Genomic DNA, 25,224 nt, shown 5'->3' with positions numbered 1-25,224 from the left:
TTGCTGAAGATCTATTTGGACTCCTCATCCACCTTCTCAAACCCACGGAAATCATGAACACACAGCCAGCAAAGGTACTTCCAAACCATTCATGGTGATAGCTGTAACCTCACACCAAACCAAGCAAAGTCAGTTTTTTACGTCTTGTAGATGTGACAGTCCTTCCAAAACTGTCCCAAAGTTGTTTCTGATTCACTGCCTGATGAAAAGTGTGACATAAATATTTCTTCAAAGTTGCTGTAAACCCCTGGCCCATAGACTGGATGAGCAAAGTAGTGTTCGGTGGCAGATGCACTAATTTTGACATTGGGGTGAAAGTCGCCCACAAATGGGAGGTGGCCTGGAGCACTGTTGAGTAGCAAAAGAATGAGTGGGACGTCCTTCTCCAAGCAACGTTTCTCTACCTTTGGGATTAAATGGTGTTAAAGCCACCTGGGAAACGGCCTGTGTAACCCAGGCTTTGGCATTACTCTTCCATGTAACAGGAAGAGGGACCTTGGCTATGGTTTTAAGCGTTCTCTGAATAATGAACTAAGACAGGCTTCAGCTTCATATGCCCGGAAGCAGTCACCAGAGTCAGCCTATCCTTTTCTACTTTATTGCTGGGCAGCAACTTTCCCGCCTTACTGATATAAACTTCGGCCTGCCACCCTCTTCCAGTACAGTCCTGTCTCATCCACATTAAAAATCTGCTTGGTTAAATGTGCACCTTCAGCAATAATTTCCCAGTGTTTCAGGAAATTTCCAGGCAGCTACCATACCCGTAGCTGCTGCCTCACCACTCGCTTTTACATTGTGAAGGTTGGCTCCAGTCTTGAACCAATTATCTGTTTCTTCTTCAAGTCTTCGTAAGGGCTTTTAGCTTTCTCTTGAATCAGCATTAAGCTGAGCAGGACTTGACGCTGAGGCTGATGCTTTCTCCATCTCCTCCATCACTTTCCCACATTTCTTTGATATTGTAAACACTATCGGCACAGACTTCATGTTTCATGATCTCATCCTTGTTCTTTAGAATTGTGCCAGTGGTTGAACAGTTTATGTCATAACAATGAATGACGTCTACCATCTTTTCGCTTCCCTCTGATTTTCACTTTTCTTTCTTTCCATCATTATTGTTTGGCGCTTCACAGAAGAACCAGCTACTTTTACCGCTTTTATGCTTGCTTCCACACATCCTGGGCTTGAAATAATATACTACTGTACTTTATACAGTGCTGAACGTACACAAAAGCACTTGTACGAGACGCACACACATGACAGTGTACGCCAGACACATGAACAAAGTTATGCAACTGCACATGTGAACACACGTTTACATTTTTGAGTTTGCAACTTGAAGGTTCACATGTTGAGGACTCACTGTGTAACTGATTCACCTTGCTGTACGCCTGAAACTACACTGTAAATCAACTATACTCCAACTTCTAAAAAAAGAATTATCAGATGGGAGGAGAGCAATGAGGTAGGAGATAGAGCAAGTGCTGGAGAAATGTTTGCAAGCAGATCTCTAGCTATGTCTCCCCCAATTTACCGCAGAACCTTCCCAACAATCTAAAACACGTATCTAGTGATGTTCAATTCTCATGTTTAAAATCCTTTTAATAGCTCTCCACTACCTTCCGCATAAAATTACAACTTGACCTGGCATATTCTGTATTTTTAAAAAACGTTTGGAGCAGGTGATGGGCTCCCTTCGTAATAACGTGGAGCAACTGAGTTTTGATAAAAGGGATTCTTCAGCTATAACTGGAGAGAAAGGTTAGGAGTAAAAGCAGATAGATTTGTAGATTTGATGGTGGGAAGAGCTCCATCTTGTGATGGTTCCTCAATGAAAGGCCAAGTGAGATGGAGAGGGGAGAGAATGTGTTAAACGGTCATCTCAGAGGAGTGACATGCAGTCACACATGTTGGCTACTTCTCAACTCCTAAAGCTCCCTGGTTGGTTCACATTTCCGAGATTTTAATTTTCATGATTCTTCTCTGGAAAATTCCTACTTGTTTTTCCAGATTTTCCAGAAAGGAATATCAAAATTAAAATCTCTGAAATGTGAAACTAGGGAGCTTTAGGAGTTGAGAAATAGGCAACAAGTATGACTTCATGTTACTCCTCTGAGATTACCGTGCAGTATATTCACAGCTGGTACCTACCTCACTTCCATTATTATAATACACTGATGTTTGCATTTGCTTTCCCTAATAGACTAAGCTTCTTTGAAAGCTTGGCCTGTACTCCTAGTGTGGGGCCCATGCAGGATCACATTTAATGGTAAACATTAATCAATGTTTAATATAAACAGACTTTTTGTTGGTAGAATCCACAACTAGGAGAATTAGAGGAATGTGAAAGTGTCAAGGGTTAACCAGTCTCTAGAATAAACCAGCTTGTGATACCTGTGCCCTTCTTAAAATGGCACTGCAGTATGGACACACCACAACAAGGGCTTTCATTTAATCCTTTTGTTTTATTCAAATGCCAAAACAAGTTTCAAGATACAAATCGTAGTTGTGTTTAATTTAAAAACATCAATTATGCTTTGTTAACAACTTTCAAAACCAAATATAAGTTGCTATGACTGAAACGTCTCCCTGTCATTTCTGGAGGACTAACTTTAATACATTTAGTAGCTACTCCAATTTCCACTCTACAAAGAGGAAAACGATGAGCCTGTAAGAAAAAGATAATGAACAGTTATGATATGAAACCCTTCCTGAGAAGAACGTTAACCATTACTAGGGAGACCAAGGATACCAGTTTCTGTTCCATACTATTGCAACCAGGCTTAAACACTTTGCAGAAGTGCATTTCTGGTCCTACCCCAGCCATAAATAGATACCTCTTATTATATAATAGAAAACCCAACTCCATCAACAAGATGTAGAACTTGCTAGTAGTGTAAGGTTCTTTCCCTAAGAAAAGGGGTAGGGTGCAGTTAAAAGGAAAACTCAAGAGTTTACAAACCAAAAATTGAAAACAAATGTTTAAAGGTACTCTGATTTAAACAATTTCCAATGAGGCTGAACTGAAGGAACAGTATAGAAACTTGTATCAATACAGCGGGAAAGAAAAAAATTTAAAAGGTATCCAAGTATTTTAATATTTATGGCATCAAATGAAATAATTTTCATTAAGCCCCCCAAGCCTCCCCCACTGTTTCTATATAATGAAAGTTAATAACTTATATTTTAGTATGAACACATTCACTTCTGCTGACAGTAAAGCATAGATTTTCTTTAATGTTTCGTGAAGCCAAAGAATTAGACAAATTTTCAGCACCAGAAAACAAAAAACTAGTATTTTAGGTAAGTGTACAATATTAGGATATTTTATTTAGTTCAGCACATGGCTGTTATGACTGATGCTGCATGCTACTTTTAGAATTAGATGTAGTCTTTTTCTAAAGATTTAAGGCAGACTTTTAATTTCATCTGCTCACTCATGGTACTAAAATGGATCAAAGACAGCAAATAAATCAGACAAGTTAGCAGGAGAATGGTCTTTCCTTATAGAACCAACGGGAAGTCACTGTCATGCGTCAGTGGACAAGACTAAGAACACAGCTAAACAAATCATCAAAGCATGGTTCTTCAGGGCACTTTTTCCATGAAATCTTTAACAACTTGGAAACTCCTGTTCCAATTTTTAAGATGAATAAAATTCTAACATTTTTCAGGAAACAAACATGAGTAGACAAAGTTAAGCTAAAGAATGGAATCCCAGCTTCAATTTTAAAGAATTTATTTTCCCATTTGTAGAGTAACACTATTGTAAAATCCACAGTTATTGCAACACCTGCATTGCTTAAAAGAACTCCTAAGTTTTTTTTTAAGTATATTTTTTAAAAACCGAAACAAAATAATGTACATATTCTCTCGGAACACTGTGTCATTAAAGTCCAGGTAATGTCAGTCTGTATAAATCAATGTGATGTTACATAATATACATGATCTGATTTTTATCCTAAAAGCTTCTGACCATGTATATGATATCCAAGATAGATCCAATGCTTTTAATGTCAGACTGCAGAGACAGTTATGATCCTAAACAAAAGAAGGACAACTTTATATACACAACAGAAGTCTGACAGTTTAGCTGTTTGCAGCATCTGCTTGACGAGGCCATCCTTCTTCTTCAACTCCAGAGTCATACTCCTCTTCAGAGGATTCTTTGGTTGGAGCCCTATAATGAAAAGTCATCAGTGTTTTTCTGTTTTTAGTAAGAATTAGGGGTAAATACAACTTCTCAAAAAATAAATATTAATCCACCTAGCTAGAAAAGCTGCACAAAGAAGGAAAATATATTAAGATTGCTTAGTGGTAAAATATGAGAAACATTTCAAGCACACAACCAAAAACTATAAGTAATTTCCCAAACAATTGTTTTTAACTGAAACAAATCAACAACCAGGCTTCAACAGTGAAGGCCTTTTCTCCAGCAAAAGAAGTAGAATCTATTAACTAAAATAACTTGACATTTAGTATATGTCAATGGAAAGAAGTTGAAAGCTTCTGATCAAACCAATATGACTCAAATTAGCCAAAATTATGATTAGACCACAGTTCTTTTGTATATTAATAGTAAACAATAAAATGAGAGACTATACCTCTTTGAGGTAAAGGTTGTTCAAAACCAATCAACTGCCTCATAAGTTACCTTAGAAGATAAGCATAAAATGTAACATATCTTGTGACAGAAGCCTATTTTTTGTGTAGGTAACACTCATGTCAAGCACTGTTTAATAAATATTTATTGAATAGACTGGGGTCAGTAAACTATAGCCTGCAGGCCAAATAAAGTCTGTCATTTGTAAATATTTGTAAATATTTATTTGAACACAGACATGGATCATTCATTTATGGACTGGAACTATCACGCTGTAAGGGCAGAGTAGCTACAATACAAACCGTATGGCCCTGAAGTGTTAAAACGGCCCTGCACTGTTTTACTGACCCCTAGAATAGTTAAATAAAAGCAGTGAATATATGTCAAATTTGTCAACTGGTAAGACACAACTAAGAGGAAAATTATGTCAACAAAGTTTTGGTCTTATGAAAGACATGAAACAAGTAATAAATAAATTACAGAATTAGAAGCAAAGTTCATTTAAACCTTTTCATTTAGATTACTTTATGTCTTTTTTGATACTTCTTTTAGGAGAAAAAAGTGGAGGCTAGTTTTGAAGATCAATTTCCAAGAAGACTTAAAGTATCATCTTATAAACCAAAATTAGAAAATTTTTCTACAGAATATTTGAGATAACTGATTCCTTTATGAATATAAAGATTTTCACACAACTGTATGACAGACTGATAAACCACAGCAATAAAGAATGATCTTAAGTTTTAGACCTGTCTAGTTTGACAATACACTTTACCGGATGTATCCTGGTTCCTTCTTTCCTTCTACTACTTCTTTGTCAACCTCCACACACACAATATCAGAATTAGGGACTTCGAACATTGGTTCTAGTAACAGTTTTTCCTAAAGAGTAAAAAAGTAATGAATTACATGGAAAACTGAGGTTACACACAAAATACTTGTATTCTATAGGTTATCAATCAAATTAATCAACTCAACAAATATTTTGGAGTCCCTATGATGCATCAGGAACTGAATCTTGAAAAGTCAATGTAAAAGCTTTCATATTCTCCATATTAAAACAGCTTCTAACTAAATTCGGATAGAAGTCATTCTATAAGGGAAAGCTTCTTGTCTGCAGTTCTGCGTACTTAGGTAACCTTGCACCTACAAAGATTGTACTTTCATTTTGCATGTGATCAGATGCTACTCAAGAAGCATTTCTGACATACTTTATCACCAAAGGAGGTCAACTGGTAGTCCTTAATTCGAAAATGACTTAATCTTAAATCATCTATACCAAGTTATGACTTCAAATATGCATTTGTCTCAACTGCGGCAGAAGATGTAAAGTAATTTACTAAAGAAAACTAGTTTTACCTATGGGTAGCAGCTGGATTATGTTCCATCTTAAGGAAAATACTGGTTGAATACACCAAATTTTCTAAAAATGTCAACTATATTACCTTTTCTTCTAGTTTACATGTTTATAAATCTGTCACAGCACCTGAAGTTGACGCCTTCATTAAAAGTATTATCTCAAATTGTGACAGATGTGTAGTTCTGTTCAAAAAGTCCTACTTAGATGAGAGAAGTAATACTCAGCAGTGAAATCCTCAGAGAACAGACCAAGTGCTTGCTTTTGCGGCATGTAGGGAAACAGTAACCCACTGTACAGCCACATCAGGGACGGGAAAGACCTTTAAGAAAGAGGGTGGCTGAAAAGTAGGCTGGGTCTCCAGGACTTGTAACAAAATTAAAAGAGTGAGTTAATACTATACTGAAGAATTTAGAAATAAAATGTTATAATATCTACAACTTAATTTCAAACATAAAACAACAATGAGAATTTCAATGGTTCTGAGGGGCCACTCTGGAGCTTAGTCAAAACGCCTGTGTAGGGTTTTCTAAAAACCTCCTTCCCATGATCCTGATTTCCTCTATTTCGTTAATCACATTCAGTGTACGTCCTTTGCTGCAAACACCTTGAAGTCCCATTTTAGAAAGAAGAAGAGGGACTTCCCTGGCAGCCCAGTGCTTCCACTGGAAGGGTTCAAACCCTGACTGGGAAACAAAGATTCCGCATGCTGCACAGTGTGGTCAAAATACACAAGGAAAAAAAAAATCACAAAAAATGTTAGACCAAATTTCTGGATATATTTCCGAAGGAAAAACATGGAGGTTTAATATTCTCAAAATTCAGACCAAGAAATAATCTAGTTTTTGTAAATTTAGGCCAACTTACCATAATGGACCGGAGGCCTCGTGCACCTGTTTTTCGTTCTAGTGCCAATCTGGCTATAGCTTTTAAAGCATCTTCAGTAACATTCAGTTCACACTACAAATACATTCAAAAGAAAGAACTCACATAATATTTGATGATGATATTTTCCTAATAAAACCGTGCAGTATTTGATCTATTAACTATTACTACCTATCACCATTATTGGTCTTTTTATAATAAGAGATGAATGTCCTGACTTTACAGGTAAAGAAATGTTCCAGAGAGTTAAGTACACTGATTCACTAATACTTTTTAAACACAGAATCTTGTGTCTTGACTGATCCTATCTCCTTTCAGACTAAAGTATTTTTAGATTGTAACTTAAGCTTCTGAAAAAATACTCATTTTAAAAAGTGTTACTAACCCTCTCATGCCATGGAACAAAGGTACAATTTTAAGACAAGTCTCTCTGAATTACCACAAATATAAAAAATTACTGAGAATTTAATATACCTCCCCATAAAAAATAAGATCTTAGTACTAAAAAACTTTTGGTTATTAATTTCTACCACCAGAAAATGTAAAATTTACACAACATAATTATCTCTCATGATGCTTTAGACTCTTGCTTTCAAAAAGCACTTGTTTCTATGAATTAGCTTATGAGACAGTTAACAGCATGAATCAAAGTTTGTCCTTAGTTCCTGAAGAGGTTTTCTAGATTAACATGGATTTTCTAGGATTTTATTCAACATTTATTGAACCCAGGTGTGTCTAAATATTAGAAACTGAATGATGAATCAGACACCACCTTTACCCTCAAGAAACTTCAGTGTATCAGATGGTGACAAATTAGCAAAATAGCATTTACAGCATAGTGTTTGCACATGGCGCTAAGAGAACAATAAAAGTGGGGACATCTACATAAGGCTAGGGAACCACTGAAGCATTTTTAAGGAGGGGAGTAAAATAATTTAGCTTTGGGTTTATTCATTCAATAAATATTTATTAAGCACTTAATATCTATTTGTTGAACACTATGTTCAATATTTTAAAAAGATCCATTCTTGAAGTAAAGTGGGGGATAGTATTTTGGTGGTGGTGGTCAGAAACAGACTTTAGGTAGGGAAACCCAATTAAGAAGCAAATGCATGGGTCAAGGTGAAGAATGATAAAGGAGACTGACTTGAGGTAGAAAGAGCAGCAGCGGAGATAAGGAGACTAATGTTTTGTGACACTTAGTTCATAAAACCCAAACATTTGCTATCTGATTGGATATATGGCTCCAAGTGTCTGACTGCAGAGAAGTAGATGTGACAGCTAACTTTAGGAAAAAATATACCTAGCATGTCATAATGAAAGGATTTAGAATATCAAGGCTGAAAAGACAATTCTGTGTGCCTAGCTTGAGGGGTTAGTGGTAGGCTGCTAGCATAACTTCTCTCAATATCTATCCTTAGGCTTCAAGCTACAGTGCTGACTTTAAGAAAAAACTTAAGCCAACTCATAAGTGTGTAACACAATACAACGGGCCTTCCCTGATTCCTAGATCCATATTTAGTGAGTAATAGGCTGGCCTGTTTCAACAGAATCTGCCTGCCAATGCAGGAGACACAGGCTCAATCCTGTGTCTCCTTAGGCTGGGAAGATTCCCTGGAGAAGGAAATGGCAACCCACTTCAGCATTCTTGCCTGGAAAATTCCATGGACAAAGGAGCCTGGCAGGCTACAGTCCATGGTGTGGCTAAGAGTCAGATACGACTGAGCAACTGAGTGCTCACACACAGGCTGGTATTCCAGATGAGAAGTGCTGATTTTTAACTTGTTAGGCTAACATATGCAGAGTTTAGGCTAACATATAGCAAAAAAAAACATATAAGTAAGTATAAAAAATAAAGATCTAACCTTATCCATGCTGAATAAGGCTTGGTACTGAGGGATGACAGCATTACGTGGCTCAGTTAGTATTTGTACAAGTGTTTTCTCATCTAGGCTATGCAGAGGAACTACCACGGGCAACCGTCCCACAAACTCAGGAATCATGCCAAACTCAATGAGATCTCTGGCTTCCACATGACGTAATAAGCGATCTTTTTCTTCAATGTCTTGGTGAGTATTTGATTCTCCACTTCGATTGGCAAGGTCGGCAGCAGCTGCAGCCCTTCTACCTTTTCCCAGATTAGATGGTGTTCCAAATCCAAGATACTGCCAAAGAAAACACAGGTATTACAAATAACAGAATGAAGCTGCATGGTGTTCAGCATGTTGCATGCATATCTCACGTGATCTTTGCAACAGAAATAAGTATTATCATTTAAATTTTACAATGAATAAAAAAGGCTTAGAGAGGTTAAGTACTTCGACCAAGCTCTCATTTCTGCTAGTGGTTAACAGCCAGAATTCAAACTTAGGTCTATCTGCCTTCAGAACTGAGAACCCAACCAACTCTCAGAAGAATGAATTCTAGTAAAAATAGGTAAGAGCTGTGAAGGGAAGTCCCTTAGAGCTCAGATTATGATATTGAAGGACATTTCCAAGACCTCTAGACTAGTATAACTTCCAAAATGTGCAAGAAAGTAGATAGTAGTAATTATTTTGTAACCAAAGTCAATTCTGTAATACTCTAAACAGGAGTAGGGCCTATGGAACAAGCAGCCTTACAAGTAAATTATCCACAATTGTCTTAAGTCATTGATAAGCATTCTATTAAAATCATGATTTGGGGTTGCATACTATCAGATTATACGATGAGTGAGAACACTGTATGAGTTAGATTTTTAAAAAAGAGCATGTAAGGATGACATCAAACAAAATGGTAACTTTGTTGCAAAAGGCTGTATATCTAAGATGTGTGGACCTTGCTTTACTCAGTATAAAGAACTATACTCCAGGTAACTCATAAAGTTTGATTTTGATATGTCATACAACTTTTGTCAAAAGTACAAGAGAAGTACATGATATATAAGAAAACAGTCTAAGTTAAAAATTCATTCTAAATACTCTAAACTGTGTATACAGACAGTGACTCTATCAGAAAGCAAAATACTTTGCATTCAATAATGTAAACATTAAAAAAGAATTTTTAGGATGTACTTTTTAAAAAAATTATTTTTAATTGAAGGATAACTGCTTTACAGTATTCTGTTGGTTTCTACCAAACATCAACATGAATCAGTCATAGGTTTACCCATGTCCCCTCCCACTTGAACATCCCTCCCACCTCCCTCCCCACCCCACCAGGTTTACCGAGCCCCAGTATGAGCTCCCTGAATCACAAAGCAAATTCCCACTGGCTACATACATGGTAATGTAAGTTTCCATGTACGCTCTCCATACATCCCACCCTCTCCTTCCTCCCGCTCCAGCCGTGTCCATAAGTCTGTCCTCAGTTAGGTGTCTCCACTTCTGCTCTGCAGGCGTGCTGTTGTTCAGTCGCCAAGTCACGTCCAACTCTTTACAACCCCATGGACTGCAGCATGCCAGGCTTCCCTGTCCCTCACCATCTCCTGGAGTTTGCCCAAGTTCATGTCCATTGAATCAGTGGTGGCATCCAACCGTCTCATCCTCTGTCGCTCTCTTCTCCTGCTGCCTTCAATCTTTCCCAATGTCAGGGTCTTTTCCAATGAGTCTGCTGTTCGCATCAGGTGGTCCAAATACTGGAGCTTCAGCTTCAGCATCAGTCCTTCTTCCAACAAATATTCAGGGTTGATTTCCTTTAGGATTGACTGGTTTGATCTTGTTGTCCAAGGGACTCTCAAGAGTCTTCTCCAACACCACAATTCGAAGGCATCAATTCATCCACACTCAGCCTTCTTTATGGCCCAACTCCCACATCTGTACATGACTACTGAAAAAATCATAGCTTTGACTACACAGAACTTGTTGGCAAAGTGATCTTTCTGCTTTTTAATATGCTGTCTAGGTTGGTCATAGCTTTTCTTCCAAGGAGCAATCATCCTTTAATTTTGTGGCTACAGTCACCATTTGCAGTGATTTTGGAGCCCAAGAAAATAAACTCTCTGTTTTCATTGTTTCCCCATCTATTTGCCATGAAGTGATGAGACCGGATGCCATGATCTTAGTTTTTTTAAATACTGAGTTTTAAGCCAGCTTTTTCACTCCCCTCCTTCACTCACATCAAGAGGTTCTTTAGTTCCTCTTCACTTTCGGCCGTTAGAGTGGTATCATCCAACATATCTGAAGTTATTAATATCTTGATTCCAGCTTGTTAACTCATCCAGCCCAGCATTTCACATGATATGCTCTGTGTCTAAGTTAAATAAACAGGGTGACAATAAACAGCGTTGTCATACTTCTTTCTCAACCAGTCAGTTCTTCCATACAAGGTTCTAACTGATGCATACAGGTTTCTCAGGAGACAGGTAAGATGGTTCAGTATTTCCATCTCTTTAAGAGTTTTCCACAGTTTGTTATGATCCACACAGTCAAAGGCTTTAGCGTAGTCAATGAAACAGAGGTAAATGTTTTTCTGGAATTCCCTTGCTTTTATGATCCAGTGAATGCTGGTAATTTGACCTCTGGTTTCTCTGCCTTTTCTAAATCCAGCTTGAAGATCTAGAAGTTCTCAGTTCATGTAATGCTGAAGCCCAGCATGCAGGATTTTGAGCATGACCTTACTAGCATGGGAGATGTGTGCAACTATCTGGTGGTTTAACATTCTTTAGTACTGCCCTTCTTGGGAATTGGGATGAGGATGGACCTTTTCCAGTCCTGTGGCCAAGGATGAGTTTTCCAAATGTGCTGACATATTGAGTGCAGCACTTCAAGAGCAGCCATCTTTTAGGACTTTAAATAGCTCTGCTGGAATTTCATCACCTCCACTAGCTTTACTGGCAGCAGTGCTTCATAAGGCCCACTTGACTTCACACTCCAGGATGTCTGGCTCTGAGTGAGTGACCATACCAACACCATCATGGTTATCCAGGTCATTAAGATCTTTTCTGTACAGTTCTTATATGTATTCTTTCCATCTCTTCTTGAACTCTTCTGCTTCTGTTAGATCTTTACCTGTTTCTGTCCTTTATTGTGCCTAACTTTGGATGAAATGTTCCTCTGATACTTTCAATTTTCTTAAGGAGATCTCTAGTCTTTCCCCTTCTGCTGTTTTTCCTCTATTTCTTTGCACTGTTCATTGAAGAAGGCCTTCTTGTCTCTCTTTGTTATTTTCTAGAACTCTGCATTTAGTTGGATGTACCTTTCCCTTTCTCCCTTGCTTTTTGCGTCTCTTCTTTCTTCAGCTATTTGTAAAGCCTCCTCAGGCAACCACTGAGCTTTCTTGCTTTTCTTTTTCTTTGGGATGGTTTTGTTCAGTCTCCTGAACAATATTACCAAGCTCTGTCCATAGTTCCTCAGCCACTCTAGTTTACTAGATCTAATCCCTTGAATCTATGCATCACCTCCACTGTTATTCATAGGAGATTTAAGTTGTACCTGACTGGCCTGTTGGTTTTACCCTCTTTCTTTAGGTTAAGCTTGAATTTTGCAGAGAAGCTAAAAACCTGAGCCACAGTCAGCTCCAAGTCTTGTTTTTGCCGACTGTATACAGCTTCACCATCTTCGGTTACAAAGAATGTAATCAATCTGATTTTGGTATTGACCATTTGGTGATGTCCATGTGTAAGGTTTATATATATTATAAATACATATATATAGACACTTATTAAGCATTATTATAAAACACTGGGGATATAAACCTGAAGACATTCCTTATCCTAACTTAAAGGTGTTTATTTATAGTGAGAACACATAAAAATATATATATTTTTAAATTTTTTATTTTGTATTGGGGTAGCCGATTATCTGTGTTGTGATAGTTTAAGGGGAACAGCAAAGGGAGTCGGCCATACATATGTATGTATCCATTCTCCCCCAAGCTCCCCTCACATCCAGGCTGGCACATTACACTGAGCAGAGTTCTGTGTGCTATATAGTAGGGTCTTGTTGGTTATCCATTCTAAATATAGCAGTGTGTACATGTCCACCCAGATGACATGCAGATGACACCACCCTTATGGCAGAAAGTGAAGAACTAAAGAGCCTCTTGATGAAAGTGAAAGAGGAGAGTGAAAAAGTTGGCTTAAAACTCAACAATCAAAAAACAAAGATCATGGCAATAAGTCCCATCACTTCATGGCAAATACATGGAGAAACAGTGAGAGACTTTATTTTTCTTGGTCTCTAAAATCACTGCAGATGGTGACTGCAGCCATGATATTAAAAGATACTTGCTCCTTGGAACAAAAGCTATGACCAACCTAGACAGCACATTAAAAAGCAGAGACTACTTTGCCAACAAAGGTCCGTCTGGTTAAAACTATGGCTTTTCCAGTAGTCATGTATGGACGTGAGAGTTGGACTATAAAGAAAGCTAAGCGCTGAAGAATTGATTCTTCTGAACTGTGGTACTGGTTAAGACTCTTGAGAGTGCCTTGGACTGTAAGGAGATCAAACCAGTCAATCCTAAAGGAAATCAGTCCTGAATATTCATTGGAAGGACTGATGCTGAAGCTGAAACTCCAATACTTTGACCACCTGATGCAAAGAACTCACTCACTGGAACAGACCCTGATGCTGGGAAAGATTGAAGGCAGGAGGAGAAGGGGACAATAGAGGATGGGATGGTTGGATGGTATCACTGGCTCGATGGACATGAGTTTGAGCAAACTCCGGGAGTTGATGATAGACAGGGAAGCCTGGTGTGCTTCAGTCCATGGGGTCGCAAAGAGTCGGACACAACTGAGCAACTGAACTGAACATGTCCATCCCAAACTCCCTAACTATTCCTTACCCCCATCCTCCCCTCCGGTTCATTCTCTAAGTCTGAGAACACATGAAGACAGTAAAGCATCATAACTGCAATGAAGGACAACTGTGCAGGAAACCTTAGCAGTGGAAAGGAAGAAAAGAGGCACAATCTGGGAAGGGAGGGTAGGAAGTGACCAAGAAGGTCCTCACAAAGGAAGTGACTCATCATTAACAAAATCTTAAAGAATGATTTAACAAAATCTTAAAGAATGCCAACTGAACTGAGGTAGGGGAAAACATGAGCAAAGGCAATAGGAGTAAAACTTAGGACTGCAAGCATTTTCATATGGTTAGGATATAGGTTTATTATTTAATACTGTAAGCCTGGCTTTCAATGAGGTTTGATAAAAACAATAGCCAAATGGAAGTGTTCAACCCTTCATAAAATCACTGTTAAAGACTCTCATATCACTGTCTTCTTTTCATAAAAATCTATCCTTTAAAATCTTTGTCTCTCATGAAGAGATTATACCCTTCCTCTTTCAGGGAATGAAAACTAGCTCATGATTTCTCCCTAATTTCATTAAGAAGTTCAAAGATAAACAAAGTGAAAGTGAAAGTGAAGTTGCTCAGTCATGTCCAACTCTTTGCGACCCCATGAACTGTAACCTACCAGGTTCCTCCGTCCATGGGATTTTCCAGGCAACAGTACTGGAGTGGGCTGCCATTTCCTTCTCCAGGAGATCATCCCGACCTAGGGCTTGAGCCCGGGTCAATCCCCCACATTGTAGGCAGACGCTTTACTCTCTGAGCCACCAGGGAAGTCCATAACAGTGACTTAATTTCCACTAAGTTGAAATGACGTAAACCTTCTATCCGTTTCTGATCTCTTTACTAACGTTACTTTTAACTGTTCTTTTCCACATGTTTCTAGTTTCAATTTTATTTGCAAGTATGAATTATAAATAAATATAAGAATATGGTCCTTGCTTTTGGTTACAGAATTTCGAATATAAAGTTCTATCTCCCACCCTCCCCCATCTCTCTCATACCCATACATGTGCATGCACACAAGAAGAAATAATTTCTTCTAATTTTTTTAGGCTAACTTGTGCAGAATTTCAAAAGCAAGAAAAACACAAATTGATAAACATGAAAAATAAAAATCTAACAGGGAGGCCTGGCATGCTGCAGTTCATAGGGCAGCAAAGAGTCGGACATGACTGAGCGACTGAGCTGAACCTTATCCACGCTGAATAAGGTCTGATGCTGAGAAGCAATAGCACTACACGGCTCAGCTGGTAGGCTTACAGGAGGTTTCTCATCTAGGCTGTGCGAAGGAACGACCGCAGGCAACTGCTCCACCAGCAGGGCCATTTTTTTACTACTGAACTGCTACTTTAGTAGCTACTACTACCAAACGAAAAAACTCAAGTAAACTGCCACTAAACATGTAAGGCCAAGGAGACAGAGCAGGCAATACAGAAAAGAGGTGATCTATGAGACATTCATTTAGGTAGAACATATTATACAAAACGTATCATTTGCAGCTATTATGTAAAACACAAAAGCATGGAAAATAGGCATGTTTTGGGGCTTCGTGCCACTATGCTGATATTATGTTTTATCATAAGTAGGTACTGGGCATGAACCTTGAGGATATGAAAAAATAAATTCCAGCTAAAATCAAGGCTTATAAGAATGTTTAAGAAATATCTATAAATTAGGTGAGATCACAACCCTCCCTCAACCTCCAAACTACTTTCCTCCACTTGTGAATGTCAGCAGTGATCTATGAAGACTATATGGGCAGGGGCAATGAAGACAAGCTCTTTATTGTGCTCTAGTGAATTGGGAAGAGAAATGAGTAGAAATTTTATTGATTTGGCAGTTACCTCAAATAATAAAAAAAACTCAGATGAATATACAATCAAAATCATCAAGTCACACTTAAAAAATGCCAATATAAAGATGATATTTAGAAATCTTCCAAATCACTACTCTGAAATTTAAAAAATAACTAGGAATATATTTCTGGTGTACTCTAAGAAAACCTAACTGGCAGAAAGCAGACACAAGATTAGAAACTGAGGGTCTATCCTCTAACTTTAAATGCTCTCCAAGTAACTATTCAGAAAAACTTACCTTTTCATTTTTTCTCCTGCTGATGATTCTGTCCAAACCATTGAAAGCACCAGACGCAACAAACAGAACATTGGTTGTATCGACTTGTACCGTTTCTCCACGTAGCTTACGGGAATTCTTTTCTGGAACATTGACTATTGTGCCTTCCAATAGTTTTAATAAGCCCTAAATAAAGAAAAAATGACTTATGGCATCATTATATAAGTGTATTATTTATTACACTTAAGTAATGTGATTCAATGGGGAAAATAATATGCGGGTATGGTCAATGAGTACAACTGAAGAACACCTCCACATTTCTATAACTAACATGAAAATCTAACATACTATCATATTTAATTATTCATAAATTTATTTGGAATAGTGTAGGACTCCTGATGCGTTCACAAAACAATCAACCTGAGAGGTTGTTTTTGATGGTAAAGACATAATTCTAACATAAAGACAGAATTAGGACTCTCTAAAATGCTATCCAACCACATGGGAACATCCAAAATTTGAAAATATTTGAAGATTCATCTTTCTACTAAAATTCTACTCTACTTTTAGTGTTAAACTTTGAGAATAGCTGTATTTTGAAACACCTTTATAAAAAAAATTACCTAGCACATTTTATATGTGTGATTGGACTTCTCTATGTCCTGGTCAAAAAACAAAAGCAATTTTCCTTACCCTGTAGTTTATGTCATAATTAGTTACCAGTAAAAAGTCAAGTTAATCAACAGATCATTATGACTTTAATTATGACTCTACAAGGAATAGAGCACTATTTTATCTTCTAACTAAGTGAAAAGAATAAAATACACGTACATAGTTCATTTATGCCTAGTTAGAATCAGAACTTTCTTCAAGCGTCCTTTAGAAATGTTTAACTGGGTCTTGGTGGAATAAGCCAACAAAAATTAAATTTCATTTACTTCTTTAAAATATCTTTAATTTCCTAACAAAGGTAATTAGGTATTTAAAATCGCCAACAGCTTTCTCTTAGGATCTGAACTAAATAGTCTGGGAAGTTTAGAGTGGGAGAAATAAAACAGAATCTAATTGAATGTGAAACCAAACGTACAATATTTGGGAGGCTGATGTATTCCCTTCCTTTTAGTGGGCTTGAACAAAATATTCAACTGCTTACTTGCTGAACGCCTTCTCCACCTACATCCCGTAACTGATGAATGCCTGGCACACTGCCAATCTTATCTACTTCATCCAGAAAGACAATTCCTATAATTTAAGGAGGATTCTATTTATAATATGAAAAAGACATGCATAAGACAACCTAAGCTTTAAAAGGCTAGGTAGCTAGAGAGCAAGGTAAGGTATTTAATCTTTAACACAACATATGCAATAGTTTAATACAATAAAAATATACTGCCAACTTTTCCACACATCATTTTGTGTAAATGTTTTATAATTTATTCTTACATCATTTGGGTAAAAATAACACTTGGGTAAGATTACCAATTCTCTATGACTGTTATAGTTAGCTACCCACTGATGTTTTCAGGTTCTTTATTCTAAGAAGCAGAGATAGAGGTACAGCATGAAAGCAAAAGGTGGATACAGGGCTGGTACTAGCTAAACTTCAGCTTATTTTTTCCATCTATATTCTTGTCTTAAAGGAATTTAGACAGGAAGCTGTCAAGCTTCTCCATGTAAACAAGGAGAGATGATAGAGAGGGAAAGGAGAAATGTAGCATCTATGACACTCCCTAGGCAGACAAGTTATTATGTTTCTATATACATCTTGCACTCTCTTGCACTTATCTTTTCCCCCTCCCCCAACCCATTTCAGCATTAGGAGTCTGGAGGAAAGTTAGAACAGAATGGAATAAATAATTTGGCCTGTTTTCACTGTAGTAGTATTGCCACCTTAAGACAATAATACAAAGCAAACTTTGTGGCCCTCAGTATGCTAGAAAACTTAAACATAGCTACTTATATAGTTACTGAATTTTACTCCTTGACTCAAAACAAAAAATATATTATCTCTTGCTATTAGACTGCTTCCTCAACAGACTATATCTGAGGACAGACAAACTTGCTGAAACATACCTTGTTGTGCTTTTTCTACATTATAATTGGCATCCTGGAGCAGCTTGGCAATCACAGATTCAATATCTTCACCTACATATCCAGCCTGAGTCAAAGTGGTACAGTCACAGATAGCAAAAGGGACATCAAGGCATTTAGCTAGAGTTTGTGCCAGAAGAGTTTTACCTATGAATAGAAACAGTAACAATAGGCCTTAGGTTTTCTTCTTAAGAGTAAGAATACCCCAGTCATAAGACACTGGTTACATTTATATTCTATCTTCTTAAATGAGTGGTAAATTTTTAAGTAAGTTATTTACCTGACCCAGTTGGTCCAAGCAGCAAAATATTACTCTTTTCAAGCTTGATGTCATCATGGGAAGAATCCAATACTTCACCTCCTCGTTTTTCCTGAGGTATTTGTTGATTTACCTGTTGCTGCACTGATGCTCCTAAAGCATTACCATGTGGACTAATTCCAGCAATTTGAAGCAACTCTGAAAAAATGCCAAATGTATCAGAGCTTCATTTGCTTTCACCTGAAAAAATGCCCAATAAAACCTTACATCTAAAACCAATTACTTATTTAGAAAAAAAACAAGTAAATATTCTGACATTTTTTGTCTTACCTAAAAGAGAAGGAAGCCTCAAATTATCTAATGACAAATGTGTAATACATGATGATTATTCACAGAACCTCAAGCAAAGGAAATGTATTCTTTTTACCTTCCTTATTTATATAAACTGTATGAAGAATATCCTTTTACTGAAAAGAAGGCAGTATAACAGAAGGAGAACAGTGTCAGGAATCAGAAAGCTTCAGAAATTTGGTCCTTTCTTTGCCTCTGAATAGCTATATGATCCTGAGCTATATCATCATACACACTTTGTGTTTCTGTGCCCTAATCTATAAAACGGCTAACACCTGCCCTGTCAATTTTAGACATATGACTGGAGGTTTAAGAACAAAATGCAATTGATTTGGAGGCACTCTGAAAGACAAAGGTATATGTACACATACTTGTACAAATGAAAAGAAACAGTGTTGTAGAGAAAGGGTAAAACATTGAACTGAGAAATAGAAAGCTTGGGTTCTAGTCTCAGCTCTATCATAGGAACACGGCAAGTCACTTGGCTTTACTGAGCCTGCTTCCTTAGTGAAATACTCTACCTCTTCCACACTTAAAAATGCTGCTGTGAGTCTACCAGAGACACCAAGTATGGTAAGACTCATTATCCCTGGTCCTGCCTGAATTTCTGATTTTACAGGATCTCAACTGGATCACTGCCTTTCCTTTATCAGACATACAATGTTAATTATACAGGAATTATAGTGCTGGTGAACCAAGAGTTTATCAGCTGGATCCCTTTCTAAAAAAATCTTATTCTAACCCTCTCAGCTGAAGGAAAGAATCCCAATACTCTTTTCAACTAGCTAGATTTGTAAATATCCACATTGCTCCTGGTCCTCAGCATTTAAGGTACCTGGGCTCGTATCATATGTCTGTATTTTCTAGATTTAGTTGTAACTTGTTTCTAAGAATATCAGTATTTTCCAATGCCTTATTATTTTAAGCAAACCAACAGACAGATGTTCAGCAAACATACTACTGAAATCCTGTTCCATCTGGCAGTCATTTTCAAACTATCTTTGGGTCACATCCTTTGGTAAAGGGTTATTCTCGTCACCAAAAATAATAGGCATTAAATAAACATTTGAATTTAATTAAACTGTACTACATTTGAGGGTTAATGGTCAGTGAATAATGCACAATGCTATGCCTCATTACAATTCAGATCAGGTTAAAATAAACACAGTCTTCAGTTAGCTAGCTGTCCCCTACCAAGCAAAAAAAATTAAAAAAAAAACTTTTCTTTTTAACTTTCAGCAAAATCTAGTTAGGAATTGTGACAGCATAAGGAGGTGCAAGGAGATCCAACCAGTCCATCCTGAAGGTGGTCAGTCCTGGGTGTTCACTGGAAGGACTGATGGTGAAGCTGAAACTCCAATACTATGGCCACCTCATTCGAAGAGTTGACTCATTGGAAAAGACCCTGATGCTGGGAGGGACTGGGGGCAGGAGAAGAAGGGGACGACAGAGGATGAGATGGCTGGATGGCATCACCGACTCGATGGACATGGGTTTGGGTGGACTCCAGGAGTTGGTGATGGACAGGGAGGCCTGGCGTGCTCCGATTCATGCGGTCGCAAAGAGTCGGACACGACTGAGTGACTGAACTGAACTGAACTGAACTCAACTCAACTCAACTGAAGGAGGTGCTTGGCTGAAGAATAGGTCTGCCCAATGGGGAAAAGATGATTTAGGTAACTTGAACAAAATTGTAAGAAGCATATTACCTACAGTGGAATCACATGACACATATATTCAACTTTATGATTTAAGTTTTTTTAAAAAGAGGAATAGTTTAAATAGTACAGAACAAATGATGTTTGTCATTCCATTTATGAAAATATGCCCCAGGGTAAACTTGAGAAAACACTCCTGTTCTTTCAGTTAAGTCTCTGTTCATGCACATCTCCTACTGCCTAAGTAGCTCTTTATAATGAGGACTATGAAGTAAGCAGGCTAGAATAGTTAGTTGTATGGAGCAATAGGGCCCTGGGCAAAACTTAAAATTTCTGTGCTTCAACTTTCTTATATGTAAAATGGTGGTGAAAATAATCGTTTCTGTCTAATAGGCTTGGGGAAGATGAAATGAGTATATATGTGTAAAATGCTTAAAACAGTGCCTGGCAGATAGTTTTACATGTGCTTTGGAAGAATTTTCTTTTAGTATTACTATTTTCCTAGTGTGTAAGTATCTGTATAACATAGCCCTTATATGCAAGCCAACTAGTTCATCTGGTATTTAACATCAGAAAAATTTATGTTCCAATGATGAGGGGAAGAAACCATCAGTCTTAAAATGTTAAAGAGACACATATTGATCTCTAACATGTGATTTCCAAAGGAATTTCCAAGAATATTTGAACTATATATGACTTTGGCCCAATGTCCTAACATTAGAACCTAATACCCCACATAGGAGAAGACTAAATTATATATGAAAGTAAATGCTACATAAGCTCTAAAAACATAAATTTCTAAGTCAATCAATATATGTAATTACAAATTATTTTGCTTACATCCTTAAATACTATTACTTGTTAACATTTGTATTAAATCACTATGATAGACTTTACTAATTCATACTAGTTTCACCAGCCACCTGCCCAAAATTATGAATATATAATGACAGCATATTTTATTACATGTAATAAATCTCATGCCAGAGTTGCTGAACTCATTATGTTCTCATGGCTCATCCTGAATAGACAGTACAATATTCTGATGTTCAAATATTAGATGTGTAATACTGTTTGGTTCAAAGGCAAATGTAAACTTATCAAACTTTTAAGTGAAAAATGTTCACACTGGTTTATCTATTTTGTCTTTTGTGACAACATGAATCTTTTTATGGTAACTTTGGAACCTTCACCCTTTCTTTGTGTAGCAGCTATCTCCACCTCCAAAGAAATGAGTGTAAGACATCAGAATGGCCACTATCATTGGTGTATCAGGTCATTCCATACCCTCCATCAGACCACCTGATGCTTTTAGGGGCAGTCTAGAGCTCTCAATAGTGAGCTGGAGGTTATGCATAATTTGTAAGCCTACACTAAGTTTCATAAACACCAAAAAATAAACAATGTAGTTTCTGGCAAAGAGTAGCTGAAAGATAATATACCTCCCTTAAAATCTGTCACTTACAGGCAGATTAACTTAAATTGTTTTTTTTTTTAAGGAAAAAAAGGATATAACATTCAAGGTACAAATTTTTAAAAACACAACTTTTGGTAATATGCAGATCTAGATTTATAGAGGGAAACTACATACAATACTTATTTCTTTACGTTATACGAAATAGCACAACAGAAAAGATAAAATCAAATATCTACAATAACCCAACATCTATTAACTACACAAATTACCTATGAAACTGTTCCAAAGTTATATATGCCATGTATAACAAACAGGTTTAGATAACATACAATGCCTTTCTTAGTAACACACAAAGTACGTATCTATCACAACTAGTGCTGACAAACTTCACTGAGGTAAATCTAAAAAGGAAGAATGGTTACAGAGGAGGACCTGAAGAGAGGTCACTTACTTGTAAATCTGTACTCATCCTCCCGTCTTCTTATTTCTAACTCTAAGAAAGAGGATGAAAATGGCAACATGAAAATATTATATATTTGCTTAATTTAGGGGAACAAACAAGGAGTATTCCACTTCTTGCCCTCTTCCAAATATAAAGAATATGTTCATTAGTTTTTTCAGCTTTCTATAAATTATGAAAGAATTTATATGCTACCTCTTTTCTGTACTAAAAAAAAAAAACCCAAACATGCTTAATGATGGCTGTATAGTTGCCAATATTCACATCTGTCAAATACAAAGTTGCTATTTATTTTAAGAAAAGAAATGTAGTAATTTAGGTCTTCAATAAGAATTTAAATCCCTCATATTATAAAGACCATATAACCATTTGCTTTTCCAGCACCTAGAAGAGCTTGACTATTAATTTGTTGACTGACGGAATCAGAAAAATTATTTTGCTCCATGACCAAACAATGATATTTGGACCTTATAAGTCATAAACGTCCCAGGTCCTTCATCAGTTACTATAATTTATACTTCCTAAAAAAGTAATTGATCCTACTATGTAAATGCTTTGCAGTAAGTTCAAGCAGTGAACAAGTGTCTTCATTAAGGCAATAAATTATAATATTAGTACCTACTAAAAGTAATTTAATACTAAAAGTACTTAGCAAAACTCCATAAAATTATAACATAGCTAAAAGAATGTAAACAATAGATATCTGTAGGACAACTCCAAAATTACAGCTCCCTAGCAGCAGCCAAAAAAAAAAAAAAAACCCTTAAAGTATTTACATTTTACTGTATTCATAGTTTTTTAAATAAAATCACTCTGTTAATATAACATATACATGTCCATAGTAAGTTGACATTACACAGTATGTTGGTGCATTAGAATCTATCATTAATAGAAACTATACTTTGAATCACTTACAAATTTGCCCTGAACCTTGCACTGTGTAGCTGAGGCCAAAACAGAAAGAGTGCTGAATATGTTCTATAAGAGGTACCATTTCCATATATCTCTGACTTAGGAAAATTAAGTTCTGTGTCCTGAACCCCAAAGAGAAGAACTCAAGAGTTGTATACAGAACACTGCAATGATCTAGTCAACAAGAACTACCTGTGGTCAAGTCTACAACTCAAAAATGATGTCTCAATTTGTACACAAGAACCCAAGCACATATACCCAAAAAAAAGTTTTAAGAAATAATACTTAACAAGTTAACAGACTCTGGTATTTTCTACTCACACTTATTAACTCTCTTTTTTAAATGCTGTTGGAAATGAACTGTAATGATTTCATGAACCACTAATGGGAAGCAACCTGTATTTTGAAAAATACTGTACTGTACTACAAGTATTTTAAGACCAAAGCAAAGAGCTGCAAATAAGGATTACCTCTAAGCACAGTAATCTCTATTTTGGTCAATTATCAAAACACTAACCTCTAGGTGTTAATGATGTCTGTTTCTCAACTTCTGCCTGCTGTCTCAGATTAGCTGGGATATTATTATATATTCTCTTGTAATGATTGTATACAGCTACTGAAAGCACCTTCTTGGCAAATGACTGGCCAACAACGTACTTGTCGAGGTAGTTATAAATCTGAAAAATTATTAGAAATGAACAATTTACTGTAAGTCATCACAATATATCCACATTAGAGTTATCACAATATATACACATTAGAGTTAAATACCGAGCACTTTTTATTTTTGGTGGGGGGCAGCACCACACAGCACAAACTTTCCCTACCAGGGACGGAACCTGTGTCCCCTGCAGTGGAAGTGCAGAGTTAACCACGGGACCACAGAGAAGTCTTAAATACTGAACTCATTTGCTTACAGTTTTAAATTTGAACAAAGACTCTCATTCAAAACAAAATGCCAAGGGCATGATACATTATGCAGCAATGATTTCAGAGGCCCCAGACCTTAAAGATACAACACACCATTCATTTGTTCTCTAGCTTAACAAAGTATTCCTGTACTTTCCCAGTGCTATGCCAGTTTCTATTCTATAAACAATGCCAATGATCCTAATTTTTGAAAGTTAATATTAAAGCCAATTAGAATACCTACACTTGCTACCATGGGTCTAAAGCTGTTATCATTAATGAAATCAATTTTAAAAATCTTTTTTACACCTCTTTCAATCATATGAATAATATTATTCACAAAGATTACATTATAAAACAAATTTTTTCAAAATAGGCATTCAGTTCAGTTCAGCTGCTCAATCATGTCCAACTCTTTGCAACCCCATGGACTACAGCACACCACGCTTCCCTGTCCATCACCAACTCCCAGAGTTTGCTCAAACTCATGTCCATTGAGTGAGTGATGCCATCCAACCATCTCCTCCTCCCCTCAATCTTTCTCAGCATCAGTGTCTTTTCCAGTGAGTCAGTTCTTTGCATCAGGTGGCCAAAGTATTGCAGTTTCAGCTTCAGCATCAGTCCTTCCAATGAATATTCAGGACTGATTTCCCTTAAGACTGACTGGTTGGATCTCCTTACAGTCCAAGGGACTCTCAAGAGTCTTCTCCAATACCACAGTTCAAAAGCATCAATTCTTCAGTGCTCAGCTTTCTTTATAGTCTAACTCTCATATCCATACATGACTATTGGGAAAACCATAGCTCTGACTAAACGGACTTTTGTCGCCAAAGTAATTCTCTGCTTTTTAATATGCTGTCTAAGTTGCTCATAGCTTTTCTTCAAAGGAGCAAGTGTCTTTTAATTTCCTGGCTGCAGTCACTGTTCACAGTGATTTTGCAGCCCAAGAAAATAAAGTCTGTCACTGTTTCCATTGTTTCCCCATCTATTTGCCATGAAGTGATGGTACCGGATGCCATGATCTTAGTTTTCTGAATGTTGAGTTTTAAGCCAGTTTTTTCACTCTCCTCTTTCATCAAGAGGCTCTTTAGTTCTTCTTTGCTTTCTGCCATAAGGGTGGTATCATCTGCATATCTAAGGTTATTGATATTTCTCCCGGCAATCTTGATTCCAGCTTTTGCTTCATCTAGCTCAGCATTTCATATGATGTACTCTGCATATAAGTTAAATAAGCAGGGTGACAATATAGAGCTTTGACATACTCCTTTCCTGATTTGGAACCAGTCTGTTGTTCCATGTCCAGTTCTAACTGTTGCTTCTTGACCTGCATACAGATTTCTCAGGAGGCAGGTAAGGTGGTCTGGTATTCCTATCTCTTTAAGAATTTTTAAGAATAAAATAGGCATTATATACTCAAAAATCATTATACCACCTGTATCAATGTGCTTTAATACTCACAAAAACTTAGCTTTTTCTCAG

At 36.9% G+C, this 25,224-nt stretch overlaps 1 protein-coding gene across 1 annotated transcript in view; it reads right to left on the bottom strand.

The window, feature by feature from the left end:
- Positions 1-2,442: 2,442 nt before the first annotated feature.
- The window catches only part of CLPX (caseinolytic mitochondrial matrix peptidase chaperone subunit X), a 37,151-nt gene continuing 14,369 nt past the window's right edge, over positions 2,443-25,224 (bottom strand). Inside the window, exons 5-14 of the mRNA XM_061158049.1 lie at positions 23,354-23,513; positions 21,916-21,957; positions 18,060-18,236; positions 17,762-17,926; positions 16,842-16,930; positions 15,710-15,874; positions 8,705-9,004; positions 6,822-6,914; positions 5,373-5,479; positions 2,443-4,177 (exon numbers count right to left, since the gene is read on the bottom strand). Of these exons, the coding sequence (XP_061014032.1) occupies positions 4,087-4,177; positions 5,373-5,479; positions 6,822-6,914; positions 8,705-9,004; positions 15,710-15,874; positions 16,842-16,930; positions 17,762-17,926; positions 18,060-18,236; positions 21,916-21,957; positions 23,354-23,513 (1,389 nt within the window). The 3' untranslated portion in view covers positions 2,443-4,086. The remainder of the gene's footprint in view (positions 4,178-5,372; positions 5,480-6,821; positions 6,915-8,704; positions 9,005-15,709; positions 15,875-16,841; positions 16,931-17,761; positions 17,927-18,059; positions 18,237-21,915; positions 21,958-23,353; positions 23,514-25,224) is intronic.

Source organism: Dama dama, chromosome 12, assembly GCF_033118175.1.
Source record: "Dama dama isolate Ldn47 chromosome 12, ASM3311817v1, whole genome shotgun sequence".
Lineage (NCBI taxonomy): Eukaryota > Metazoa > Chordata > Mammalia > Artiodactyla > Cervidae > Dama > Dama dama.
This window is presented reverse-complemented; position numbering and strand designations above follow the sequence as displayed.